Source organism: Macaca thibetana, chromosome 16, assembly GCF_024542745.1.
Source record: "Macaca thibetana thibetana isolate TM-01 chromosome 16, ASM2454274v1, whole genome shotgun sequence".
NCBI lineage: Eukaryota > Metazoa > Chordata > Mammalia > Primates > Cercopithecidae > Macaca > Macaca thibetana.
In genome coordinates, this window is record NC_065593.1 from 38769437 (window position 1) to 38794222 (window position 24786).

Sequence of the window (24786 nt, forward strand, 5' to 3'; positions counted from 1 at the left end):
ATATAGCCAAGACAATCCTAAGCAAATGGAGCAAAGCTGGAGGTATCATGCTGTCTGACTTCAAACTATACTACAAGGCTACAGTAACCAAAACAGCATGGTACTGGTACCAAAACAGATATATAGAACGATGGAACAGAACAGAGACCTCAGAAATAACACCACACATTCACAACCATCTGATTTTCAACAAACCTGACAAAAACAAGCAATGTGGAAAGGATTCCCTATTTAGTAAATAGTGCTGGGGAAACTGGCCAGCCATATGCAGAAAACAAAAACTGGACCTCTTCATTACATCTTATACAAAAATTAACTCAAGATGGATTAAAGACTTAAATGTGAAACCCAAAACCATAAAACACCCTAGAAGAAAACCTAGGCAATACCATTCAGGACATAGGCATGGGAAAAGACTTCATGACTAAAACACCAAAAGCAATTGCAAAAAAAGCCAAAATTGACAAATGGGAGCTAATCAAACTAAAGAGCTTCTGCACAGTAAAAGAAACTATCATCAGAGTGAAGCGGCAACCTAGAGATTGGGGGAAAATGTTTGCAATCTGCCTCTCTGACAAAGGTCTAATGTCCAGAATCTACAAGGAACTTAAATAAATTTACAAGACTACCAGAGTTGCTACATCATTAACAAAATGCTTAATTTTCAAGAAAACTATGCGTGAACCATGCACAGAAACAAAAATTATGTCCCATACTGAGGAAATAAAGCAGTCAATAGAAATGATTCCTGCAGAATCCTAAATGCTGGACTTACTACACAAAGACTTTTAAATTAGCTATTTTAAATACATTCAAAGAACTAAACCATATCCAAAGAAACAAAGAAAATTATGAGAATGATGTCTTGCCAAATAGAAAATACAATAAAGAGATTGAAATTATGAAACAAATCAAGAACCAAATAGAGATTCTAAAATTTAAAAGCATGTTAATTGAAATGAAAAATATACTCAACAGCTGATTTGAGCAGGCAGAGGAAAGAATCAGCAAACATAAAGACAGATCAATCGAGATCATCCAGTGTGAGGAGTGAAAAAAATATGAAGAAAAGTGAATAGTGCAGAGATCCTTGTAACACTGTCAAGTGTACCAACATACAAATAAAAGGAGTCCCAGGACAAGAAGAGAGGTATAGAAACGCTATTTGAAGAAATAATGGCCAAAATATCCCCCAATTTAAGTATGCATCCACAGGCTCAATGAATATTAAGTAGAATAAACTCAAAGAGAGCCACACCTAGATACATCATAATCAAACCATTAGAAACCAAAGACATAGAGAGAATGTTAAAGATAGCAAGAGAGAAAAGACTCATCACATTCAAAGGATCCTCAAAAAGATTAACATTTTCACCAAAAATCATAGGGGCCAAAAGGAAGTGGTACGATGTAATCAAAGTGATGAACAAAAAAAGACTGTCAAGAATTTCTCTACCCAACAAAACTACACTTCAAAAATAAAGAGGAAATTAAGATACTGCCAGATAAACAAAAATTTTGATATTATACCCACTCTACAATAAACACAAACAAGACTCCTTCAGGTTGAAATGAAAGGACACTAGATAGTAATGCAAATCCACATGAAGAAAGATAAAGCATTGAGCAATGACACATATAGACTCAAAATAAAGGGATGGAGGAAAAGCTACCAAACAAATGGAAAACAGAAAAAAGCAGAAGTTGCAATCCTAGTCTCTGGCAAAACAGACTTTAAACCAACAAAGAACAACCACAACAACAACAAAAACCAAGAAGGACATTACATAATGGTAAAGGGTTCAATTCAGCAAGAAGGTCTAACTATCCCAAATATACATGCACCCAGTACAGGAGCACTCAGATTCATAAAGCAAGTTCTTAGAGACCTTCAAAGAGACTTTGACTTCCACACAGTAACAGTGGAAGACTGTAACACCCCACTGACAATATAAGACAGATCATCAAGACAGAAAATTAACAAAGATGACCTGAACTCAACACTGGAACAAACGGACCTGATAGATATCTGTAGAACTCTCCATACCAAAACAACAGAATATACATTTTTCTAATCGCCACATGGTACTTACTCTAAAATTGGTCACATGATCGGAAGTAAAACACTCCTTAGCAAATGCAGAACTGAAATCATATCAATCTCTCTTGGACCACGTTGCAATCAAATTAGAACTCAAGACTAAGAGATTCACTCAAAACCATATAATTATATGGAAATTGAATAACATGCTCCTGAAAGGCATTTGGGTAAATAATTGAATTAAGGCAGAAATCAAGAAGTTCTTTGAAACTAATGAGAACAAAAAAAACAATGTACCAGAATCTCTGGGACACAGCTCAGGCAGTGTTAAGACAGAAATTTACAGCACTTAGTGCCCCCATCGAAAAGTTAGATCTCAAGTTAACAACCTAACATCACAACAAAAAGAACTAGGGAACCAAGAACAAACAAATCCTAAAGCTAGCAGAAGACAAGAAATAACCAAAATCAGAGCTGAACTTAAGGAAGCAGAGACATGGAAAACCATTCAAAAGATCAATTAATCCAGGAGTAAGTTTTTTGAAAAAAATAATAAAATAGATAAACCATCAGCCAGAATAATAAAGAAGGAAAGAGAGAATATTCAAATAAACACAATCAGAAATGATAAGGGGGATATTACCACTGACCCCACAGAAATACAAACAACTATCAGAGAATATGATAAACACCTCTATGCACATAAACCAGAAAATCTAGAAGAAATGGATAAATTCCTGGTCACATACACTCTCCCAACACTGAACCAAGAAGAAATTGAATCATTGAAGAGGCCAATAAATGAGTTCTGAAATTGATGCAGTAATAAATAGCCTACCAACCAAAAAAAGCTCAGGGCCAGATGGAGTCACAGCTGAATTCTACCAGATGTACAAAGAAGAGTTGGTATCATTCCTACTGAAACTATTCCAAAAAATTGCAAAGGAGGGACTTTTCCCTAACTGATGCTATGAGGCCAGCATCACCCTGATACCAAAACCTGGCAGAGATACAGTAAAAAAGAAAACTTTAGGCCAATGTCCTTGATGAACATTGATGCAAAAATCCTCAACAAAATGCTGGTAAACTGAATCCACGAGCACATCAAAAAGCTTATCCACCACGATGAAGTAGGCTTCATCCTTGGGATGCAAAGTTGGTTCAACATATGCAAATCAATAAATGTGATTTATCACATAAACAGGATGAAAGAAAAAAAGCCGCATGATTATCCCAATAGATGAAAACAAGACTTGATAAAATTCAACATCTCTTCATGTTAACAACTCTCGATAAACTAGGTGCTGAAGGAACATACCTCAAAATAATAAGAGCCATGTATGACAAACCCACAGCCAACATTGTACTGAATGGGCAAAAGCTGGAAACATTCCCCTTGAAAACTGGCATAAGAAAAGGATGCCCTCTCTCACTACTCCTATTCAACATAGCACTGGAAGTTCTGGCCAAGGCAATCAGGCAAGAGAAAGAAAGAAAGGGTATTCAAATAGGAAGACAGGAAGTCAAACTATCCTATCCCTGTTTGCAGATGATATGATCTTATATCTAGAAAATCCCACAGTCTCAGCCCAAAATCTTCTTAAACTGATAAACAACTTTAGCAAAGTCTCAGGATACAAAACCAATGTGCCAAAACTACTAGCATTCCTGTATACCAACAACAGTCAAGCCAACAGCCAAAACAGAAATCTACTCCCATTCACAACTGTCACAAAAAGAATAAAATACCTAGGAATTCTGCTAACTAGGGAGGAGAAATATCTCTACAAGGAGAACTAAAACCACTGCTCAAATAAATCAGAGATGACACAAACAAATGGAAAAACATTCCATCCTCATGGATAGGAAGTATCAATATCGTGAAAATGGCCATACTGCCCAAAGCAATTTATAGATTTAATGCTATCCCTATTAAACTACCATTCACATTCTTCCCAGAACTAGCAAAAACTATTTTAAAATTCATATGGAACCAAAAAAAGAGCCCAAATAGTCAAGACAATCCTAAGCAAACAGAACAAAGCTGGAGGCAGCACGCTACCCAACTTTGAGCTATAATACAGGGTTACAGTAACCAAAACAGCGTGGTACTGGCACAAGAACAGAGACACAGACCAATGGAAAAGAATAACGAACCCAGAAATAAGACTGTGCACCTACAACTATCTGATCTTCGACAAAACTGATAAAGACAATAGGGAAAGGATTCCCTATTCAATAAATGGTGCTGGGATAACTGGCTAGACATAAGCAGAAGATTGAAACTGGAACCCTTCCTTACACCATATACAAAAATTAACTCAAGATAGATTAAGGACTTAAATGTAAATTCCAAAACTATTTAAAAAACCCTGGAAGACAACCTAGCTATGCCATTCAGGACATAGGCATGGGCAAAGATTTCATGATGAAGATGCCAAAAGCATTTGCAACAAAAGTAAAAACTGACAAGTGGGATCTAATTAAACTAAAGAGCTTCTGCACAGCAAAAGAAACTATCAGCAGAGTAAACAGACAACTTACAGTAAAAGAGAAATATTTTGCAAACTATACATCTGACAAAGGTCTAATATCCAGCATCTACAAGGAACTTAAACAAATTTACAAGAAACAAACAACCCCATAAAAAAGTGGGCAAAGGGCATGAACAGACACGTTTTCTTCAAAAGAAGACATACATGCAGCCAACAATCATATGAAAAAAGCTCATCATTACTAATCATCAGAGAAATACAAATCAAAACCACAATGAGATACCATCACACACTAGTCAGAATGGCTACTATTAAAAAGTCAAAAAATAACAGATGCTGGCAAGGTTGTGGAGGAAAAGGAACACTTATACACTGTTGGTGGGAGTGTAAATTAGTCCAGCCATTGTGGAAAACAGTGTGGTGATTCTTCAGAGATCTAAAGACAGAAATACCATTTGACTCAGCAATCCCAATGCTGTGTATATACCCAAAGAAATATAAACCATTCTTTTATAAAGACATACATGCATATGTTCATTGCAGGACTATTCACAGTAGCAAAGACATGGAATCAATCTAAATGTCCATCAATGATAGACTGAATAAGGAATATGTGGTACATATACACCATGGAATACTATGCAGCTATAAAAAGAACAAGATTATGACCTTTGCAGGGACATGGGTGGAGCTGGAGGCCACTATCCTTAGCAAACCAACACAGGAATAGAAAACCAAATGTTGCATGTTATCACTTATAAGTGAGAGCTAAATGATAAGAACACATGGACACATAGAGGGGAACAAGAGATACTGGGGCCTTTCAGAGGGTGAAGGGTAGGAAGAGGGACAGGATCAGGAAAAACAACTAATGGGTACTAGGCTGAATACCTGGGTGATGAAATAATCTGTACAACAAAACCCGATGACACAAGTTTACCTATGTAACAAACCTGCACTTGTACCCCTGAACTTAAACCAAAGTTAAAAAACAGAAAGCACTGAGAAGGAAATTATACAGACAAATATAAAATACAGTATAAATATAAAGACGGCATAAACTTATCTTTTATTTTTGTATTTTTTCTCCTTTCTGATTTAAATGACAATGAAATGGAAATGAAATCAAGAAAACAATTTAATTTACAATAGCATCAAAAAGATTAACATACTTAGAAATAAATTTAACAAAACAAGTAAAAAACTAATTTTCAGAAAATACAAAACGTCATTGAAATAAATTAAGAAAAATATAAACAAATGGAAAGACATTCTTTGTTCATGGATTAGAAGCCTTGATATTGCCCACCCAATGGGAGGCACTGACTGGAAATTGGAGAGTAAGGTAGTGGTATTTACCCCTCTTCATCTGTGGGGTATCCCTTTCAATTCAACTTATTTCCTCTGCATTACAGAAATTGCTTCCTCCTTTTGTCCCTGCAGGCTTTACCATTCCTTACTGGTTTTCACTAACTTGCCCATTCTTTTGTAAGTGCTCTTATTAATAACCTCCCCTCTGTTCTTCTGCTTGAATGCACTGTATGATTCTTGCTGGGATCTTGAATAATACATCATATAATCCCTATAACATCCATGAGAGTATCTTGAAATGGATAGCAACAGTACTCTTTGCAACTTTAAACTGAACTGAAAAAAAATACTCGTGTTAAATAAATATAAGGTGGGCAAAATAAATACAGAGTCCTTTAAAAAGACTGGACAAGGAAACTGTATCTGTTGTGTTAAATCTGGGATATCACTCTTAAGAGAGCATTCCTCATTAGCCATTTTCACTGAAAAACCCACAGGTTGAAGTCTATCATTACATTTTATTCCATTCTTTTTTTAAAATTATACTTTAAGTTCTAGGGTACGTGTGCACAATGTGCAGGTTTGTTACATAAGTATATATGCGCCATGTTGGTTTGCTGCACCCATTAACTCATCATTCACATTAAGTACGTCTCCTAATGCTATCCCTCCCCCAACCCCTCACCCCATGACAGGCCCTGGTGTGTGATGTTCCCCGCCCTGTGTCCAAGTGTTCTCATTGTTCAATTCCCATCTACGAGTGAGAACATGTGGTGTTTGGTTTTCTGTCCTTGTGATACTTTGCTGAGAATGATGGTTTCCAGCTTTATCCATGTCCCTGAACAGGACATGAATTCATGCTTTCTTATGGCTGCATAGTATTCTATGGTGTATATGTGCCACATTTTCTTAATCCAGTCTATCATTGATGGACATTTGGGTTGGTTCTGAGTTTTTGCTATTGTGAATAGTGCTGCAATAAACATACATGTGCATATGTCTTTATAGTAGCATGATTTATAATCCTTTGGGTATATACCCAGTAATGGGATTGCTGGGTCAAATGATATTTTTAGTTCTAGATCCTTGAGGAATCGCCACACTGTTTCCACAATGGTTGAACTAGTTTACACTCCCACCAACAGTGGAAAACATTCCTATTTTTCCACATCCTCTCCAGCATCTGTTGTTTTCTGATTTTTTAATGATCGCCATTCTAACTGGTGTGAGATGGTATCTCACTGTGGTTTTGATTTGCATTTCTCTGATGACCAGTGATAATAAGCATTTTTTCATGTGTCTGTTGGCTGCATAAATGTTTTCTTTTGATAAGTGTCTGTTCACATCCTTTGCCCACTTTTTGATGGTGTTGTTTGTTTTTTTCTTGTAAATTTGTTTAAGTTCTTTGTAGATTCTGGATATAAGCCCTTTGTCAGATGGGTAGATTGCAAAATTTTTCTCCCATTCTGTAGGTTGCCTGTTCACACTGATGGTAGTTTCTTTTGCTGTGCAGAAGCCCTTTAATTTAATTAGATCCCATTTGTCAATTTTGGCTTTTGTTGCCATTGCTGTTGGTGATTTAGTCATGAAGTCCTTGCCTGAGCACCCAGATTCATAAAACAAGTCCTTAGAGACCTACAAAGAGACTTAGACACCCACACAATAATGATGGGAGATTTTAACACCCCACTGTCAATATTAGACAGATCGGTGAGATAGAAGGTTAACAAGGATATCCAGGACTTAAACTCAGCTCTGCACCAAGCGGACTTAATAGACATCTACAGAACTCTCCACTCAAAATCAACAGAATATACGTTCTTCCAAGCACCACATCACACTTATTCCAAAATTGACCACATAATTGGAAGTAAAGCACTCCTCAGCAAATGTAAAAGAACAGAAATCACAACAAACTGTCTCTCAGAGCACAGTGCAATCAAATTAGAACTCAGGATTAAGAAACTCACTCAAAACCGCACAACTCTATGGAAACTAAACAACGTGCTCCTGAATGACTACTGGGTAAATAACAAAAGGAAGGCAGAAATAAAGATGTTCTTTGAAACCAATGAGAACAAAGACACAATGTACCAGAACCTCTGGGACACATTTAAACCAGTGTGTAGAGGGAAATTTATAGCACTAAATGCCCACAAGAGAACGCAGGAAAGATCTAAAATTGACACCCTAACATCACAATTAAAAGAACTAGAGAAGCAAGAGCAAACACATTCAAAAGCTAACAGAAGGCAAGAAATAAGTAAGATCAGAGCAGAATTGAAGGAGACAGAGACACAAAAAACCCTTCAAAAAAAAAATCAATGAATCCCCGAGCTGGTTTTTTGAAAAGATCGACAAAATTGATAGATCGCTAGCAAGACTAATAAAGAAGAAAAGAGAGAAGAATCAAATAGACGCAATAAAAAATGATAAAGGAGATATCACCACTGATCCCACAGAAATACAAACTACCATCAGAGAATACTATCAACACCTCTATGCAAATAAACTAGAAAATCTAGAAGAAATGGATAAATTCCTGGACACATACACCCTCCCAAGACTAAACCAGGAAGAAGTTGAATCTCTGACTAGACCAATAACAGGCTCTGAAATTGAGGCAATAATCAATAGCCTACCAATAAAAAAAAAATTCCAGGACCAGATGGATTCACAGCCGAATTCTACCAGAGGTACAAAGAGGGGCTGGTACCATTCCTTCTGAAACAATTCCAATCAATAGAAAAAGAGGGAATCCTCCCTAACTCATTTTATGATGAAGCCAGCATCATCCTGATACCAACACCTGGCAGAGACACAACAAAAAAAGAGAATTTTAGACCAATATACCTGATGAACATCGATGCAAAAATCCTCAATATAATACTGGCAAACCGAATCCAGCAGCACATCAAAAAGCTTATCCACCGCGATCAAGCTGGCTTCATCCCTGGGATGCAAGCCTGGTTCAACATACACAAATCAATAAATGTAATCCATCACATAAACAAAACCAATGACAAAAACCACATGATTATAGCAATAGATGCAGAAAAGGCCTTTGACAAAATTCAACAGCCCTTCATGCTAAAAACTCTCAATAAACTAGGTATTGATGGAACATATCTCAAAATAATAAGAGCTATTTATGACAAACCCACAGTCAATATCATACTGAATAGGCAAAAACTGGAAGCATTCCCTTTGAAAACTGGCACAAGACAGGGATGCCCTCTCTTACCACTCCTACTCAACATATTGTTGGAAGTTCTGGCCAGGGCAATCTGGCACGAGAAAGAAATAAAGCGTATTCAATTAGGAAAAGAGAAAGTTAAATTGTCCGTTTGCAGATGACATGATTGTATATTTAGAAAACCCCATCATGGCCGGGCGTGGTGGCTCACGCCTGTAATCCCAGCACTTTGGGAGGCCGAGGTGGGTGGATCACAAGGTCAGGAGATTGAGACAATGGTGAAACCCTGTCTCTACTAAAAATACAAAAAATTAGCCGGGCGCGGTAGCGGGCGCCTGTAGTCCCAGCTACTCGGGAGGCTGAGGCAGGAGAATCGCGTGAACCCGGGAGGCGGAGCTTGCAGTGAGCCGAGATAGCGCCACTGCACTCCAGCCTGGGAGACAGAGTGAGACTCCGTCTCAAAAAAAAAAAAAAAAAAAAAAAAAAAAAAAAAAAGAAAACCCCATCATCTCAGCCCAAAACCTCCTTAAGCTGATAAGAAACTTCAGCTAAGTCTCAGGATACAAAATCGATGTGCAAAAATCACAAGCATTCCTATACACAAATAATGGACAAACAGAGAGCCAAATCATGAGTGAACTCCTATTCTCAATTGCTACAAAGAGAATCAAATACCTAGGAATCCAACTTACAAGGGAAGTGAAGGACCTCTTCAAGGAGAACTACAAATCTCTGCTCAATGAAATAAAGGAGGACACAAACAAATGGAAGAACATTTCATGCTCATGGTTAGGAAGAATCAATATCGTAAAAATGGCCATACTGTCCAAGGTAATTTATAGATTCAATGCCATCCCCATCAAGCTACCAATAACTTTCTTCCCAGAATTGGAAAAAACTGCTTTAAAGTTCATATGGAACCAAAAAGAGCCTGCCTTACCAAGACAATTCTAAGCAGAAAGAACAAAGCTGCAGGCATCATGCTACCTGACTTCAAACTATACTACAAGGCTACAGTGACCAAAACAGCATGGTACTGGTATCAAAACAGAGATACAGACCAATGGAACAGAACAGAGGCCTCAGAAATAACACCACACATCTACAACCATCTGATCTTTGACAAACCTGACAAAAACAAGCAATGTGGAAAGAATTCCCTACGTAATAAATGATGTTGTAAAAGCTGGCTAGCCATATGTAGAAAGCTGAAACTGGATCCATTCCTTACACCGTACACAAACATTAATTCAAGATGGATTAAAGACTTAAATGTTAGACCTAAAACCATAAAAATCCTAGAAGAAAACCTAGGCAATCCCATTAAGGACATTTTATTCTATTCTTTATGGTGGTCTTAAGCACAGTATTAAAAGTATGACTCTCATAAGAGGTTGATTGAACTTTATGTTTCAGCTTTTTAACTTATTAACTATATGACCTTGAGCAACTTACTTAGCTTTCTTGAACCTCAATTTCCTCATAATTAATATTATTCCTCACGTTAATAGTAATAGTCATGTATTGTCCAAAAAGGGATATCAGAATTTTAAATGAGCAAATACATATACATTGTTTAGTAGCATGCTGGAAAAAATAGGTGTTCAATAAATATTAGTTATTATCTTTTAACAGGTCTTTTGAGTTATAATTAACATAAAATAAACTGCATGTTTTAAAAAGTACAATTTGATTAGCTTTGACATAAGTGTTCACTCATGAAACCATTGTCACAATCAAGATAAAGAACATATACATTATTCTCAAAAGTTTCTTTGTGTCTTTTTGTAATCTTTTCCCCACTCTCCTGATTGGTCAAAGGTGGGCTGTTCTCTACAACTTGGCTATAGGACAAGGCTTTAGGAGATATTAGCTAGGAGACTACCTTTTATGGGAACGTTAATTTCTAGTTTTACATTTTCTTTTTCTGCATGCTAATAATGTATCCTAAAATCTTTAATAAATGCCATGTTAAATGTTACAGCGTACCAAACTTTTAAGGAATGATACCAATTCGACACACAACTCTTCCAAAAATTTGGCTTCATTTTCAAGGCTAGTTCCACCCTGATACTAAAACCAGGAAAAAGGCAAGACATGAAAACAAAGGTATGGACCAATGTCTGTCATGAACATGGAGGCAAAAAATTTCAACAAAATGTTAGCAAATTAAATCCAGCAATGTATATTATAAAAAGGATAAAGCATCATGACTAGCCAGGGTTCATTCCAAGAAGGCAAGGTTAGTATAACATTTATCTACCCGTTAATGTCAACGTAATTTAATACATTAAACGAGAGGATAAGGAGGAAAAATCATATGATCATCTCTATAGATTCATAAAAAGCATTTGGGTTTAATGATCTACATTTATTCATGGTAAAAAAATTTTACAGGAATGTAAGGGGACTTCTTCAACCTGAGTAAGATAATCTTTTAAAACCTATAGCCAATATCATACTTATTGAGTAAACATTAAGCTCTTCTAAGATCAGAAACAAGGCAAAAATGTCCACTCCTACTTTTTCTACTGTATTGGGCATCCTAGCCAGTGAAGTAGGGCAAGAAAAATAAGTCAAAGACCTATATATTGGAAAGAAAGAAGTGAGATAGTCTTCATTTGCAGATGACATGAAAGTTTACATAGAATAATCTACTAAATCTATAAAAATCTACTCATGAAAAGCCTGGATGCTGAACATGACATGATATTAAATAATTAAATTAAAGAAGAGCTATATATGTATATACACAATGTGTATGTGTGCATACACACACACACACACACACACACACACACCCCTTGTTCATGGATTGGAAGAATGGGTATTGTTAAAGTGTCAGTTCTTCCAAACTGACCTATACATTCCATGCAATCTCAATCGAAATCCTAGCAGGCTTTTTATTTTAGTAGAAATTGACAAGCAGATTCTAAAATTTTTATAGAAACGGAAAGGATCTAAAATAGCCAAAATGATTTTGAAAAAGAAGAACAAAGTTGGAAGTTGTGATTTCAAAACTTCCTATGAAGCTACAGTAATTAAGACATATAGGATTGGATTAAGGATAGCCATATAGATAAAGATAATATCATAAAGATAGAAATATACATAAATGAAACAGAATAGAGAGCCTGGAAACAACCTGTACATATATGATCAATTCATTTCTGAAAAAGGTGTCAAGGTAATTCAATAGGAAAAATGATAATCTTTTCAACAAATTGTACTGAAACAATGATATATCCATACAGAACAATTTAAAAACCCTCAATCCCTATTTCACATCATATACAAAAATCAACCTAAAATAGATGATCCTAAACCTAAATGTAAAAGCTAAAACTATAAAATGTTTAGAAGAAAACATAGGAAAAAAATCATACAGTAGCCTGGAGAATGCAGATCCAAAATGAGGAGTAGCCTGTGCAGAGTGGAGCCTCCTCACATTGGCTTCACAACCACCTGTTCCCTGGGCTTTGCTGCTTACATAAACAGAGAGCCTCGATTGCCACCATCATCCTGTCTCCTAACACTACCAGCTGTCCCAGGTAGGGGGCGTGTTTTGACATGACCCCCATCATGCTGGTTGTGACAGTAGCTGCAGCAGCCCTGACCCATCAAGACCCACAGAGGCCTTAGCTTTGCTTGTGGCTACCCTAAGAGACTGAGTAACACCACTAAAATGGAGAAAATTGGACCGGTGAGACACAGGAGACTTTCAGTAGCCAGTAGATAATTTCCTCTCTATTCCTTGTTGTAGATTGTTCTGAGGGCTACCGGGAAGCCAATACATACAAAAGAACAACAAGATGTGTCTTCTTGTGAAGCAATTGCTATTTCAGTTACAGCCACCTTTGTTTTCCTTTCTTCCTTGACTCACTTCCCTTTTTTCTTCACTCTTGATGCCCTGAGGTTGTATCTCAATATCCAATGTATCATTTGCAATTGGCTTTACCTTAAGTTTTGTTTGTACATGCTAAAACAAGATATAACAATAATTCTCTGCGGAAATAGCTACTTTTAACTATATTCTCATTTTACTGAGGCCCAGAGAGGTTAGCTAACCTGTCCAAGATGTTACAGCCAGTAAATGGAGCAGCAGGATTTGAACTCTGGCTCCAAAGTCCACACTTATAACAACTCTGCTATTATTATTTCTAAGGGACCTTGATCTGGCTGCCTGTCAGCTTCATCTTCCTAGATCTTGATTCTGAAGTCAAGACTTCTTGCCATGTTGTGTGTCCTGACACCTCCAGAGTTCATGTTTCACTGGAGCTTGGTTGTGGGACTTTCTTAGCATATTTGTACTGTGACAAAAGATCTGAGCCAGTCTGGATGAGAAGCAGTCGTAAGACACAGCATATTCAAATAGGAGTTCTAACCATGTTTGACAGCTGAGTAGACAGATATAGTCAGTGAGAGGGACATTTCTGACTGGGAAAAGATTGCTCTTCTAGCTGTGATGTGAACTAGGGGACCTTAAGGCTTCAACCTGCCTGTCACTAGGCAGAAAAGGAAGTTAAACTCTTTCCATTCCCCACCTGCTGTTAACATAACAGGTATGTCTTTTAGTGTGAAAGGGCGGCCAATTCTATTACAATGATGACACAGAATGGAAGCCACCTTTCTAGTTCCTGTGCCCTTTAATGTATATATATTAAGTGACAAGTTTTGAAGTGTCAGCTGTCACTCCATGGCAAGAGGAACACTATTTTTGATGTACGAAAGCATTTGTTTATGAAGAAGAGGATAGAAAGATGATTAGTATTGATTCTATAGTTCATCAAGTACTTATGGATGATCTACTTTGTAACCTGTATCCTGTGATAGATCCAAGGGATTGAAAGTAAGTAAGACAGTATCCCACATAGGGTAACCAACTGTTTTAGTTTGTTCAGGACTGAGAGAGGGTTTCCAGGATGCAGTACTTTCAGAGCTAAAACTGGGACAGTCCTAGGGAAATTGAAATGAGCTGGTTACCCTACCTGTTCCCAAGGAGCTCATAGGCTAGAAAGGTAGTCAGTTATGCAAATGCATAGCTATGAAATAGTGTGGTATGTAAATAATACTAGCTTATATTTCTTGATATGGCTTGACTGTGTCTCCAGCCAAATTTCACCCTGAATTGTAATAATCCCCACATGTCAAGGGCAGGACTAGGTGGAGATAATTGAATCATGGGGGCGGTTTCCCCCATGCCGTTCTCATGGTAGTGAATAAATCTCATGAGATTTGATGGTTTTTTAAATGGTAGTTCCCCTGCACAAGTGCTCTTGCCTGTCGCCATGTAAGATGTGTCTTTGCTTCTCCTTTGCCTTCTGCTATGATTGTGAGCCCTCCACAGCCATGTGGAACTGTAATTCCACTAAACCTCTTTACTTCATATATTACCCAATCTTACCTTTATAAATTTCCTTAATAGCAATGTGAAAACAGACTAATACACTTCTATAACACTTTCTATGAGCCAAGTGCTATTTAGAATAATGTATGTCTTAGTCCCTTCAGGCTGCTATAACCAAATACCACAAACTGTGTGGCTTATAAACAATATACATTTATTTCTCACAGTTCTGGAGACTGGAAAGTCCAAGATCAAGGCATCCAGAAGATTTGGTGTCTGGTGAGGGCTGACTTTCTGGTTCAAAAGACAGAACTCTCTTGCTGTATCTTCACATGGTGGAAGGAACTAGTTAGCTCTCTGGGGATGCGCACTAACTTCAATGATGAGGGGTATGACCTAATACCTTCCTGAAGGCCTCAGTTCCTAATACCACCACCTTGGGGGCTAAGATTTCAACATTTGCCTTTGGGAGAAACATAAGCATTCAGTGTGTTGCAGTGTTTTTACATGTATTAACTTATTGAATCCCATCACAGCCATATGAAGGAAGGACTATTAGTATCTCCATTTTACACAGCTAGAAATTGAGGCACTACTAAAGGGTAGTAAATCTGGGATTCAAATCTAGGCAGTATGAGTCTAGATTTGAGATCTTAACCTCTAGACACTTCTCTCAAAAAACCTAAGACATAGAAGTAGCACAGAGGGGTGAGTGATGAACTTTCTGGGTGACAGGATGTGGTCATTGGATAAGAGGTGGTGAGAAAATGCGTTAGAGAAGGAGATGCCTGAGAAGGATTTTGAATGATGAATGAGGAATTAACTAGCAGAAGGGCAAAAGGGGCATTCTAGGAATAATAGTTCAGGTTAGGATATAGAGATGGGAAACATCATGGTGACATTGGTAAGTCAGTGCCAGTGAGGGTCCCCATGAAATTTTTCTGGGCTCTGACACTTACGGTGGTACATTTCATCAACCATGCCAGGACATTTGGAAAGAAGCCCAAAGAGGTAGCAGGGCCAGACCACCAAAGGACTCTTATGCCACGATAAGAATCATAGACTTTAACCTTTACCTAACAGGGCAGCACTGGAGACTTTGAAGTAAAAATTGAGATGTGCTTTTTTAGAGAATTGCTGTGGTAGCAACTAGAGGATTGCTGGAAAGGGGAGAGATGTAGGAATAGTGGCAGGGGACAACCAAGTATGAAGCTCTTAAAAAATTACCCCATGAGAGCTGGCGACTTCAACTAAAGCTTGTGGCAGTGGGGATGGAGTGGGCTGGACGGATTCAAAAGACGAAGGAAATAAAATGGACTAATTTTGTTAGTGATCGGATGAAGGGGCTAGAGAGATCAGGAAACCCAGTGATAAATTCTGTGAGCCTTATTAGCTGACTGGGTGAATGATAGGTCACCCCCCTCACACACACACACACCGTTTTTTTTTTTTTTTTTTTTTTTTTTTTTTTTTTTTTTTTTAAAGGAACATAGACAGAGAAGTGAGTTTAGAAAGGGAAAAGAGAGTGAGTCTGGTTTTCCACAGTGTGACTCTCAAAAGCCTATAGGAAATCTAGATGGTATTGTCTAATCCAGATATTCCATAAAAGAAGGGAATAACTTGCCCGAAGGGTACTTATTTTTCTGATGAAGAGTGAAATAATAATTATAAGTGAAGTTCTTAGAGACAGGTATGAAGCAAATACAAAGCAGAATAATTAATAGAATACTAATTCCACATCCTTTGGGTTACCTTTGAAGTAGAAAAAATTTAATACACTCATTTATCATAAAGTATCAGTGGCTTACTTTACTATTTCTTCTAGAAATGTTTGAATTTTATGAAAAAGACATCAATACTTAACTGAATCTCTGATGAAAGAATTTCAGGTACCCTAATACAAAGAGATGGGACAAATTTTGGGGGGTGGAAATCAGCCTTCTAGAGCTTCTCAAATCATAGTACATTTGCAGCTGCTAATTCCATACGCATGGGTACAGGAGCAATTTGAGCAGCTGAAAGTTGCCTGCCATAGTTCTATACATGGATTATAGCCATACCTGAACTACCCTCTGAAAAAAAATACTTCCATGTTTGTTTCAAAACATTGATGATCTTTAGGATCTTGGGGTCATAAGTACAGCAAGTCAGTTATCACTAATCAATATTTTAAAAAATCCTATTTATTGACATGACCTATTTATTTGAACTTGAATTTTTTTAACATCACTTCTCAGCTCCTTTCTCCTCCTCTAATTCCCTAAGTGTGATCATGCTTCCTTCAGAGTGTTCTGGATCTCTTAGATGAGGGAAGGGACATGGATTCCCCTCATCCTCACATAAACTCTCATCTGTGTATTTCTGATGAATGACCCCTGGATTAAAGTACATGAACAATGATCTTGAATACCTAATGCATCATTTAACAAAAGAATCTAAAGTAGTATCTCATGAATACATTAATTGAGCTTAGCATGTCTTCTTTGAAACAATTAAGAATAGAAGGAATGGCAGAACAGAGATCCACAGAGGCTAAGGAAATTTCCAAAAGACACATCTTTCATCTGGGAACCAGCACAAATACGCGACTATCCTGACATCTCACCAGTCCTGTAACCAGTAGGCAATTCGGTCTCCTTGCTATTAGAATGCCATCATTTATGAAATGGCCAAATCACCTGGGAGAATGACCTTGGCTCTTGTGATTGAGTGGCTTGGAGATCCTTTCCACCAGGCAAAACTTCACCCATCTCTCCAGTTTCCTAACTTTGGTTTTTATTTAGAGAAACATGCTGCTCACTGTTCTAACATCATTCATCTTTGTCAGCATCCAAGGCCACAACTTTGTCTGAACAGCCAGTGATATACTGCAGATAGAGTACACCAAAGACATTAAACTCTATATGACACTTATATGGACTCTGAGTTCACCAGAGATGGATTGATGCTGCCATAAAGCCTTGGGGTAGCCAGACAAACAAAAGACTAAGGAGACTGGTGGGGGCGGGGACGGTGGTAAGGAAAGCAATATCTTTCTACAGTCACTTTCTCTCTCTGCTGAGGTTGGCCTATATCTTATTTAGAAAATGAAGAAACCAAGTGAGTATGGGGATTTTTGGAGCCCAGTACAGAAGCAAACTCAGCCTTGATTATCAGTGGAGTTCCTGAGGACTCTGACCAGGCCAGTGATCAGCACAGGTAACTGGATACTTAGAACATCCCACTTTGAACCCAGTGCACCTCATCAACCATATATCTTTTATGAAATAAAGAAAAGACTTAAATAACATAGATGCAAAAGTAGTGGTGGATCAAGCAAGGGTTTAAACACACATCCATTGATTCCCTTGACAGATATCCTCAGTATCACAGTCATAATGTTATTTATGGGCATGCTCACCCAGGATGAACAGAGTGCCAGCATTCCACTCCGCTTGCCCAGTCTGAAAACTGGATTACAGACAGTAATATATCTGGGTTTGCATTCAGGATTATCAGCACGATGGAACTCATCTTTACCTGACCCAACAGGTGTTTTGTTAGGGACTCAGGAACCTGACTGGAAAATGATTTTACACAACAAAACAGCAATGTATCTTTCACAGCTAATGCTAATCAGTTATGCAAGCACTTAATGTGATTAAGCTTACTGCAAACAAAATGCCCAATTATCAGAAATGGGGCTTCCCTACCCCCGTCCTGTCTCTCCACAGGGACGTGTATGTACAATTGCAGACCACTGTGTGTGTGTGTGCTTGTGTGTATTCTTCATGGACCACCTGCAGCTAATTTTGGAAGATACAGATTTTTAAGTGTTATTTAAGCCACAGCAACATATACACACAATAAAAATAATCAGTGACTAAGAAAGCTCCATATTCGCATGAAGAAAAACAACAATAAATTTGACTTACCAGTTTATGCTGTTCGAGGCAGCAGAGGAACAAGTTGTTGGTAATTGTCCAGTGCTTTCATTCAATAAATCACATTGGCTTTGCTTTCTCCTGTGGCTCAGCCTCTGTGCAAAGCAAGCGAACTTCCTTCCTATTCTGTGTAAAGAATGAAATGCGAACAGGATCACTACAGGCGAGAGCCGAAGTCCATGATCACCAAGCTACTCTTAATGCAAAATAAAAGAGCAAATGATGCATAGGGAGAGAAAGGGAGATGTAAATAGCTTGGCTCAGAGGCTAGGTGTATTCTCTAGACTGCAGCCTGGGGAAGGCTTGATTCCTGTAGCTTGTGTGCATGTAGTAAAAGGATACCATGACTTCAGTGTGTGTTTAGCCTATCATATCTGTGAGGACCATTTGAAATGGCTTACAGAGACATCTAGCTTCATGGCAAACAAGACTGAATCCGAACTGACTGTCACTCAGGGGTGAGCAGAGGGGCAGTCGGTCACTACATCAACGGCAGGGAAAGAAATATTGTCTGGCATCCAAGAGCTCATCCAGCAATCTGTGAGTGCAAATGATCTACAGCCCTTCTGGGGCCAGACACCCCCTTGTTTCCACAGCCGTCTGGGACCAGAAGCACATAGGTGGCCGTCACATCCCTTTACCACAGGGCACCTGCGCAATTCCTTACAAGCCCCTAGCAGGAGCTAGGGGGCATCTTAAGAAAGCTCTAAATCCAGTCAGGGCTGCTGAAGCTGTGCTTGGGTTTTTGTCTGAGCAGGTTCAGAGAAAGCAGTCAGCAGACGTGGGACTTAGGGTAGCAAGAGGCTCAGTCTCAGGAAGACGATTCCAGTGCTGCTTCTATGCCAGCCACATATGGGTATACCCGGCTCCTTTCACAGCATTGTGCTTTACATGACTAAGGAAAGACACAAATAGATTTCCTAGAAAGCTGCATATGTAGGCATTTTTAATGGTTCTCACTGAAATAAAATGGCAAATGACCTTCACAGGCTGCTTGTTATGTTGGGGGGTGGGACTTGCCGATTGATGGCACATATGAATACTGCACACGTGCGCGTGCACACACACACACACACACACACAGCAACACATGGCCCTAGCAACAGCATTAAGAATCTTTCTAAAGCTCTGTTCTGATTCTTTTTCTACCAAATGAATGTTTAGCTGCTGTGATGACTTCAGGAGTAATTTTGGACACTTCTGCTAGGCACTGACTAGTCTGTTATCTATACCTGGAGCCAAATAAACTCTCAAATTTTGAATGAGACTGTAGCAAATCAGGAGAAAGTCTCTTGATCATAAACAAGAGGGTGGAGAGTTAATCTTTGGCCTGGCAGTTGCTTAGAATCCTGGAAATGACATCTTGTATTCCCCAAACTCTCCCCCTTTCTAAAGACATTATCTCCCCCCATAGCTCGCTTGCCCCCAACAGGTGGCTGTTCTGCAGCTCCGATCTGAGGCAGGGCTCAGTGACTCATAAAACCTGGGTGGCCAAAGGAAGAGCTTGGTTTGGCTTTTAACAATTGTCTTACTTTTTCTTTTCTTATTAAAAAGGCAAAATATCTTTTTTAAACATTTACTATCACTTTCTATCCTTGGATTTATTTGTCCATGGAAGCATTGCTATGAATAATCTAATTTAGTAATATTCATGCCCTTGAGGCTTAGAGGGCTATGTTTTTCATCAAGGATTAAGAAAGAGTCTGGCTTCTCTTGCACAGCCTAGGCCAAAATGATTGCCAGGTAAAACTCTACCCTTTCATCGAGAAACATTTTGGCTTTAACGCAGATTTACTTGAATTACATCTGCTGTGGTAAGCTAGGTGACTGAGTAACTCTACTAAGGTTAGGGGGTTGCCTCACAGGGGTAATGAGTTACACGTGCCATACAGACCTAAGAGGACAGTGCCTCTGATAATAGTAGCAACACTTTCTAGAGCAAATACTCAAGTTGAGTCAAAAAGCTCATGTTTATTGCAAAGGAAATTCATTAATTCATCCATCTATTCATTAATCTACTCTTCAGTAGACACTTAATAAGTATTTAGTAGGTTAGATTCATTGTGCTACATACTTTAACGTTACTTAGAGCCTATTGATGAAGTATAAACTCCTCGACATACCCTAGAAAAATTTCCCATATTCTGGCTCTTCTTGTCTCTCTATCCTAATTTCTTACCACCTTTCTATTTGCATTCCATGCTGTAGCTTTTTTGAATATCTCTTAGTTCCTTGGACATGCTATATTCTTTCTGAATACCAGATTATCAAATATGATGGGTGTTCTTCTGCCTGGATGCTCAGTTCCTTATGTCTGGCTAACTCCTGTACAGTCTTGGAATCTTGGCTTACACATCAACTCTCAGAGATATTTTTCTAGCCCCTAGGCTGTTAGGATCCCTGTTCTGTGGTCTGAAAGCATGACACCTTATACTCTGCCATCATTATATCCATTATATTTTATTGCTTTCATTGTTTAGCATCAGTCATCCCCATTATATTGTCAGAGTTTAAGTGCAAAGTCTCTTATTCTCTGCTGTATGTCCAGGGTTTAGCAGAGTTCGTGGCACATAGAAGGCATTCAATAAATATTTGATGTTTTGTTGAAGTGCTTAGCATGTATTTATTGAATGAATACATAAATCACCTCGAGGAATAATGGGAAATGGGGTCTCAGAATTGAAAGGAATCTTAAAGTTCCCTTGGTATGTCTAATCTTTCTTGCCAAGTGACCATCCACAGAAGGCTTGCCTTCTCCAATTAATCCTTCTGGATTAATCTCAGCCCACATTGATCACACTCTTACTTTGTCTCCCATTTTCTAGCACTTTTACAGGATGTTCTTCCTTTTTGTTCTCTGGCTGTTTCCTGGACTTCGTCTCATCTCTGCAAACTGGTACTCTGTAACTCTTAACATAAGCCTGCAATTATCTGATGCTTGATTCATTGAACATCAAACACTTGAACAGGGAGTTAAATGATCAGAGTCTTGTTTTAGGAAGATTTCTCTGGTTCTGAGGGAAGTATAAGTGAGATTAGCCAGACCTAGAGAAGACTCTAATAATGACTACAGCAAGAGATGGGATCTAAAGGCAGCTTTGCCCTTTCTTTCCTTCTACTCCTCCCCCATGACTCCACCCTCCATGTCATAATACCAGTGTTCTCATTTGGAACACTGAGAATGTTTGTTCCACACTCAGAACTTCCCCTCCACCCAATTCCACCCCCACAGTTATTTAACTTGCTTAGGGTATTTGCGAATGTGTCTCACTGATTCAATTAAAGGCTCCCTTAAAGGCAGGGATTGTGTTTTATTTTGCATCTTTCTCCTTCAGCCACTACACCTCCTGCCCTAGTAAGTGCTCAGTAAAAGTTAAGAAAGAAAATCATGTATTATATGCAGTGTATTAAATGAAGCAATGTGGTTGGGAGGGTGCATTGCTCCCATTCAAAGATGAACAGGGCATCTTTTCAAAGATAAAAGAGATATATTTAGCAAGAGATATGCAACCGATTACAATACAAGGCAGAATTAAGTAAGTGCCATAAAAAAGTATGAGCAATGTGTTAAGGGAACATAGAATTATTACTTCTTTCTGTAATGCATAGAAAAGATTTACCGAGAAGGTGGCATTTGAACTGGAACTAGAGGAATGAAGGTCTCTCTACAGGTTGAAAAGAAGAAACAGGTTTGGAGTCAAGGCATAGTGTCAAGGCATAGAGTTCCAGGGCTCTTAGGGAATGACAAGTAGTCCAGTGGTCTGGAGTGAATAATGTAGGGAAGAGCTGATAGAATTTGTCTCAAAAAGTAAGCAGGAGCTAAACTGGGGAGAGCTTGAACGCCATGTTAAAGAGTGTGGACGTTATGCCATAGGTGACAGTGATCTGAGCAGGAGAATGCCGGAACAGTTGATTAGGATCCACCTGGCCTGGCCATCGTGGATAGCGGTGAGAACCCAGAAGCAGGAAGACACTAATGATATGAAGATCCGTGAAGATGTAAATTAGGAGATGAAAGTCCTATCTTTGGAGATAGAACTTACAGGATTGTCAATAGATTAGGTGGAGGACGGGGAGGACGAGAGAGAGAGACAAGTTGAAGGTGACTTAAAGTTTTAGCCTACATGATGGCGGATGATGATGACATTAATTTATTCTAGTATATACACCTGGAGATGATTATGGCATGCAGGTTATGGTCTGTGCTCTTTTTTTCTAAGACAGAGAAAAGAACAGAAGCTGAGTCCTTGGAGTCATGTCAATGTGCCCAGACATTCATAGAATGCTTTGAAGAACCCATTTAGTACCAGGTAAAGACTTCAGTCCAGGCTGTGACAGATGAGCTGCCTCTAGCAACATTCAGGGCCATTTCCAGGGGGCATGGGTACAGGGTTTCCATTAAATGTGAGTTTGCGGCTTCCCACTGCAGTTGTTTAGCTCATTGGAAAGAACCTGGGTCTGGGAATGGGGAGTTTGAACTTGAGTCCTTGAGCTGCCCCTCACCAGCTGTGTGATCTTGGGCAAGTTACTTTTTGCCATTAGGCTTCATTAATCCCACTTGTGAAATGAGAGAGTTGGACCAGTTAAATTCAAAGGTTTCTTTTAGTATACTCTCCTCTGATTTGTGACATATGATGTTTAGAATTTCAGAATACTTACAAAATTAGGCCAAAGCCCACCAATATCAGAAGCCAGTAATGTCCACTTTCCCCTGCAAAATCCTGACCATATTTTGAGAACGTCCATATATCGCTGCAAATGCATGTCTGCCCTGTGGTTAGTTCCATGTGGTTTGTTTGTTAGACATAAATTTAAATTGATCACTTTTTGATGGCTATTTTCTAACAATTTTTCACTTTTTTTTCAGTGAAGATTTTTTTTTTTCTTAGGGAGTGCCTTTTCATCAGTAACTCAAAATTAAATTATAAGAAGTGGCTTCCCTTACTGTGGTCAGCAAAGAGCCTGGCCAGCCTTCTTCCGTTCCCTAATCTCTTGACCTTCCTTAGGGCGCGGCTACTCAATAACGGCTCCAATTCTTTTTTAAAAAATAAAATGTGCTACTTACCGAAAGCTGCTAAAAAGGAGACAAAAAAATAGGAAAAGAAAACTAACACCCCAGGGTGTATCTGAATATGCTTACTATGTGCGAAGTTGTTAGTAATGAATGTGAAACTCTTCCTCCTCCTCCCTCTCAATTTCTAATCCCCAAAGAAAAAAGAAAAGGGGTGGGGGAGTGCATTGGCTATTCAATCCAAAGCAGACTTTTTTTTTTTTTTTTTTTTTTTTTCCTCTAAAGAAAAGATGCAGACTGCTCACGGGCATGCTAGTTCTTGATTATTTTGTTTTAAGTACCAATTGACCTTTCAGACTAAAAGTAACGGTCCCAAAATATCCTGAGAAAGCCTCTTTCGGAATTTTTCTCTAAGTCTTGGAGACGAGACACATTGCATTCAAAAAGACTCTTCAAAAAGAGATGGCCCATATTCCTGGTAGTGCAATCCGATGACAGAGTGTTTATCTGAACTAATCATGTGGGATTTTCCAGTGCCACATTTATGAGAAACGGGATTCTCTTAAAGGAGGTTACAAACACTTCACTGAAAGCTTTCCAAGAACGGCTTCATCCATCCTCTCAGCAGCCTCTCACCGGGCTGTAGCACCGACGTGATAATCAGAGTCCATGCTTCTGAAAAGCCTTCTTGTCCTGGCTGCCACCCTCCTTTCAGTCATCATTAGAATTCTCAAGTTATGAATCCCCTATTGTCTGTATGAGCCCAGGATCCCCCACACCATGCCGAGGAAGGAATGTGAGCCTCCTGGGTCTGGCTCTAAGTCTCAACCTTATCCAGCAGGTCACAAAGCCCCATTTATATGTAGCTCCAACATTTTATCATAATTCTTTATCTGCTCGGCCCCATATATCCTCTAGGGCAGTCAGGAGACATTTGGTAATGAAGCCCATTTATCCTCATTTTCTCAATTGGCACACTTCAGGTTCTAATATTTATGTTCACACTGTCTTAATTTTGGATGTCAAAGATACTATACTAGACAAGTAGCATTGCCAAAGGATAATTGAACCATGTGGAAGAGTTCACCGGAGTCTGATACATGATGTGGTTTGTCATATTACCAATCACTGCATCAAAATAGTTACTTTTAATAGCTCAGTGGAAAAATAATAATAAATGCTGCCATTTATTAAATACCTTCTATGTGCCATGCAAATGGTATCACTGAATTCTCACACCCTACAAAGTAGGATCATCCACTTTTTATCGATGAGGAAACTAAGGTTTAGAGAGATTAATCAGCTTGTTTATGTGCATTTAGGGACTGAGCTGAGACTCAAACCCAGGTCTCTGCAAAGTTTGTGGTATTTCCACCTCATTCCTTTGCCAAGAAATAAGAAATAATACATAATATGTATAATAATATAATAAGAAATATAATACATTTCATTAGTTGCTTTA

General features: G+C 38.5%; 1 protein-coding gene across 1 annotated transcript in view; it reads right to left on the reverse strand.

The window, feature by feature from the left end:
* ANKFN1 (ankyrin repeat and fibronectin type III domain containing 1) overlaps nucleotides 1-24786 on the reverse strand; it is a 536065-nt gene that overhangs the window by 162203 nt on the left and 349076 nt on the right. The window contains exon 4 of the mRNA XM_050764649.1: nucleotides 18305-18439. Within this exon, the coding sequence (XP_050620606.1) occupies nucleotides 18305-18439 (135 nt within the window). The remainder of the gene's footprint in view (nucleotides 1-18304; nucleotides 18440-24786) is intronic.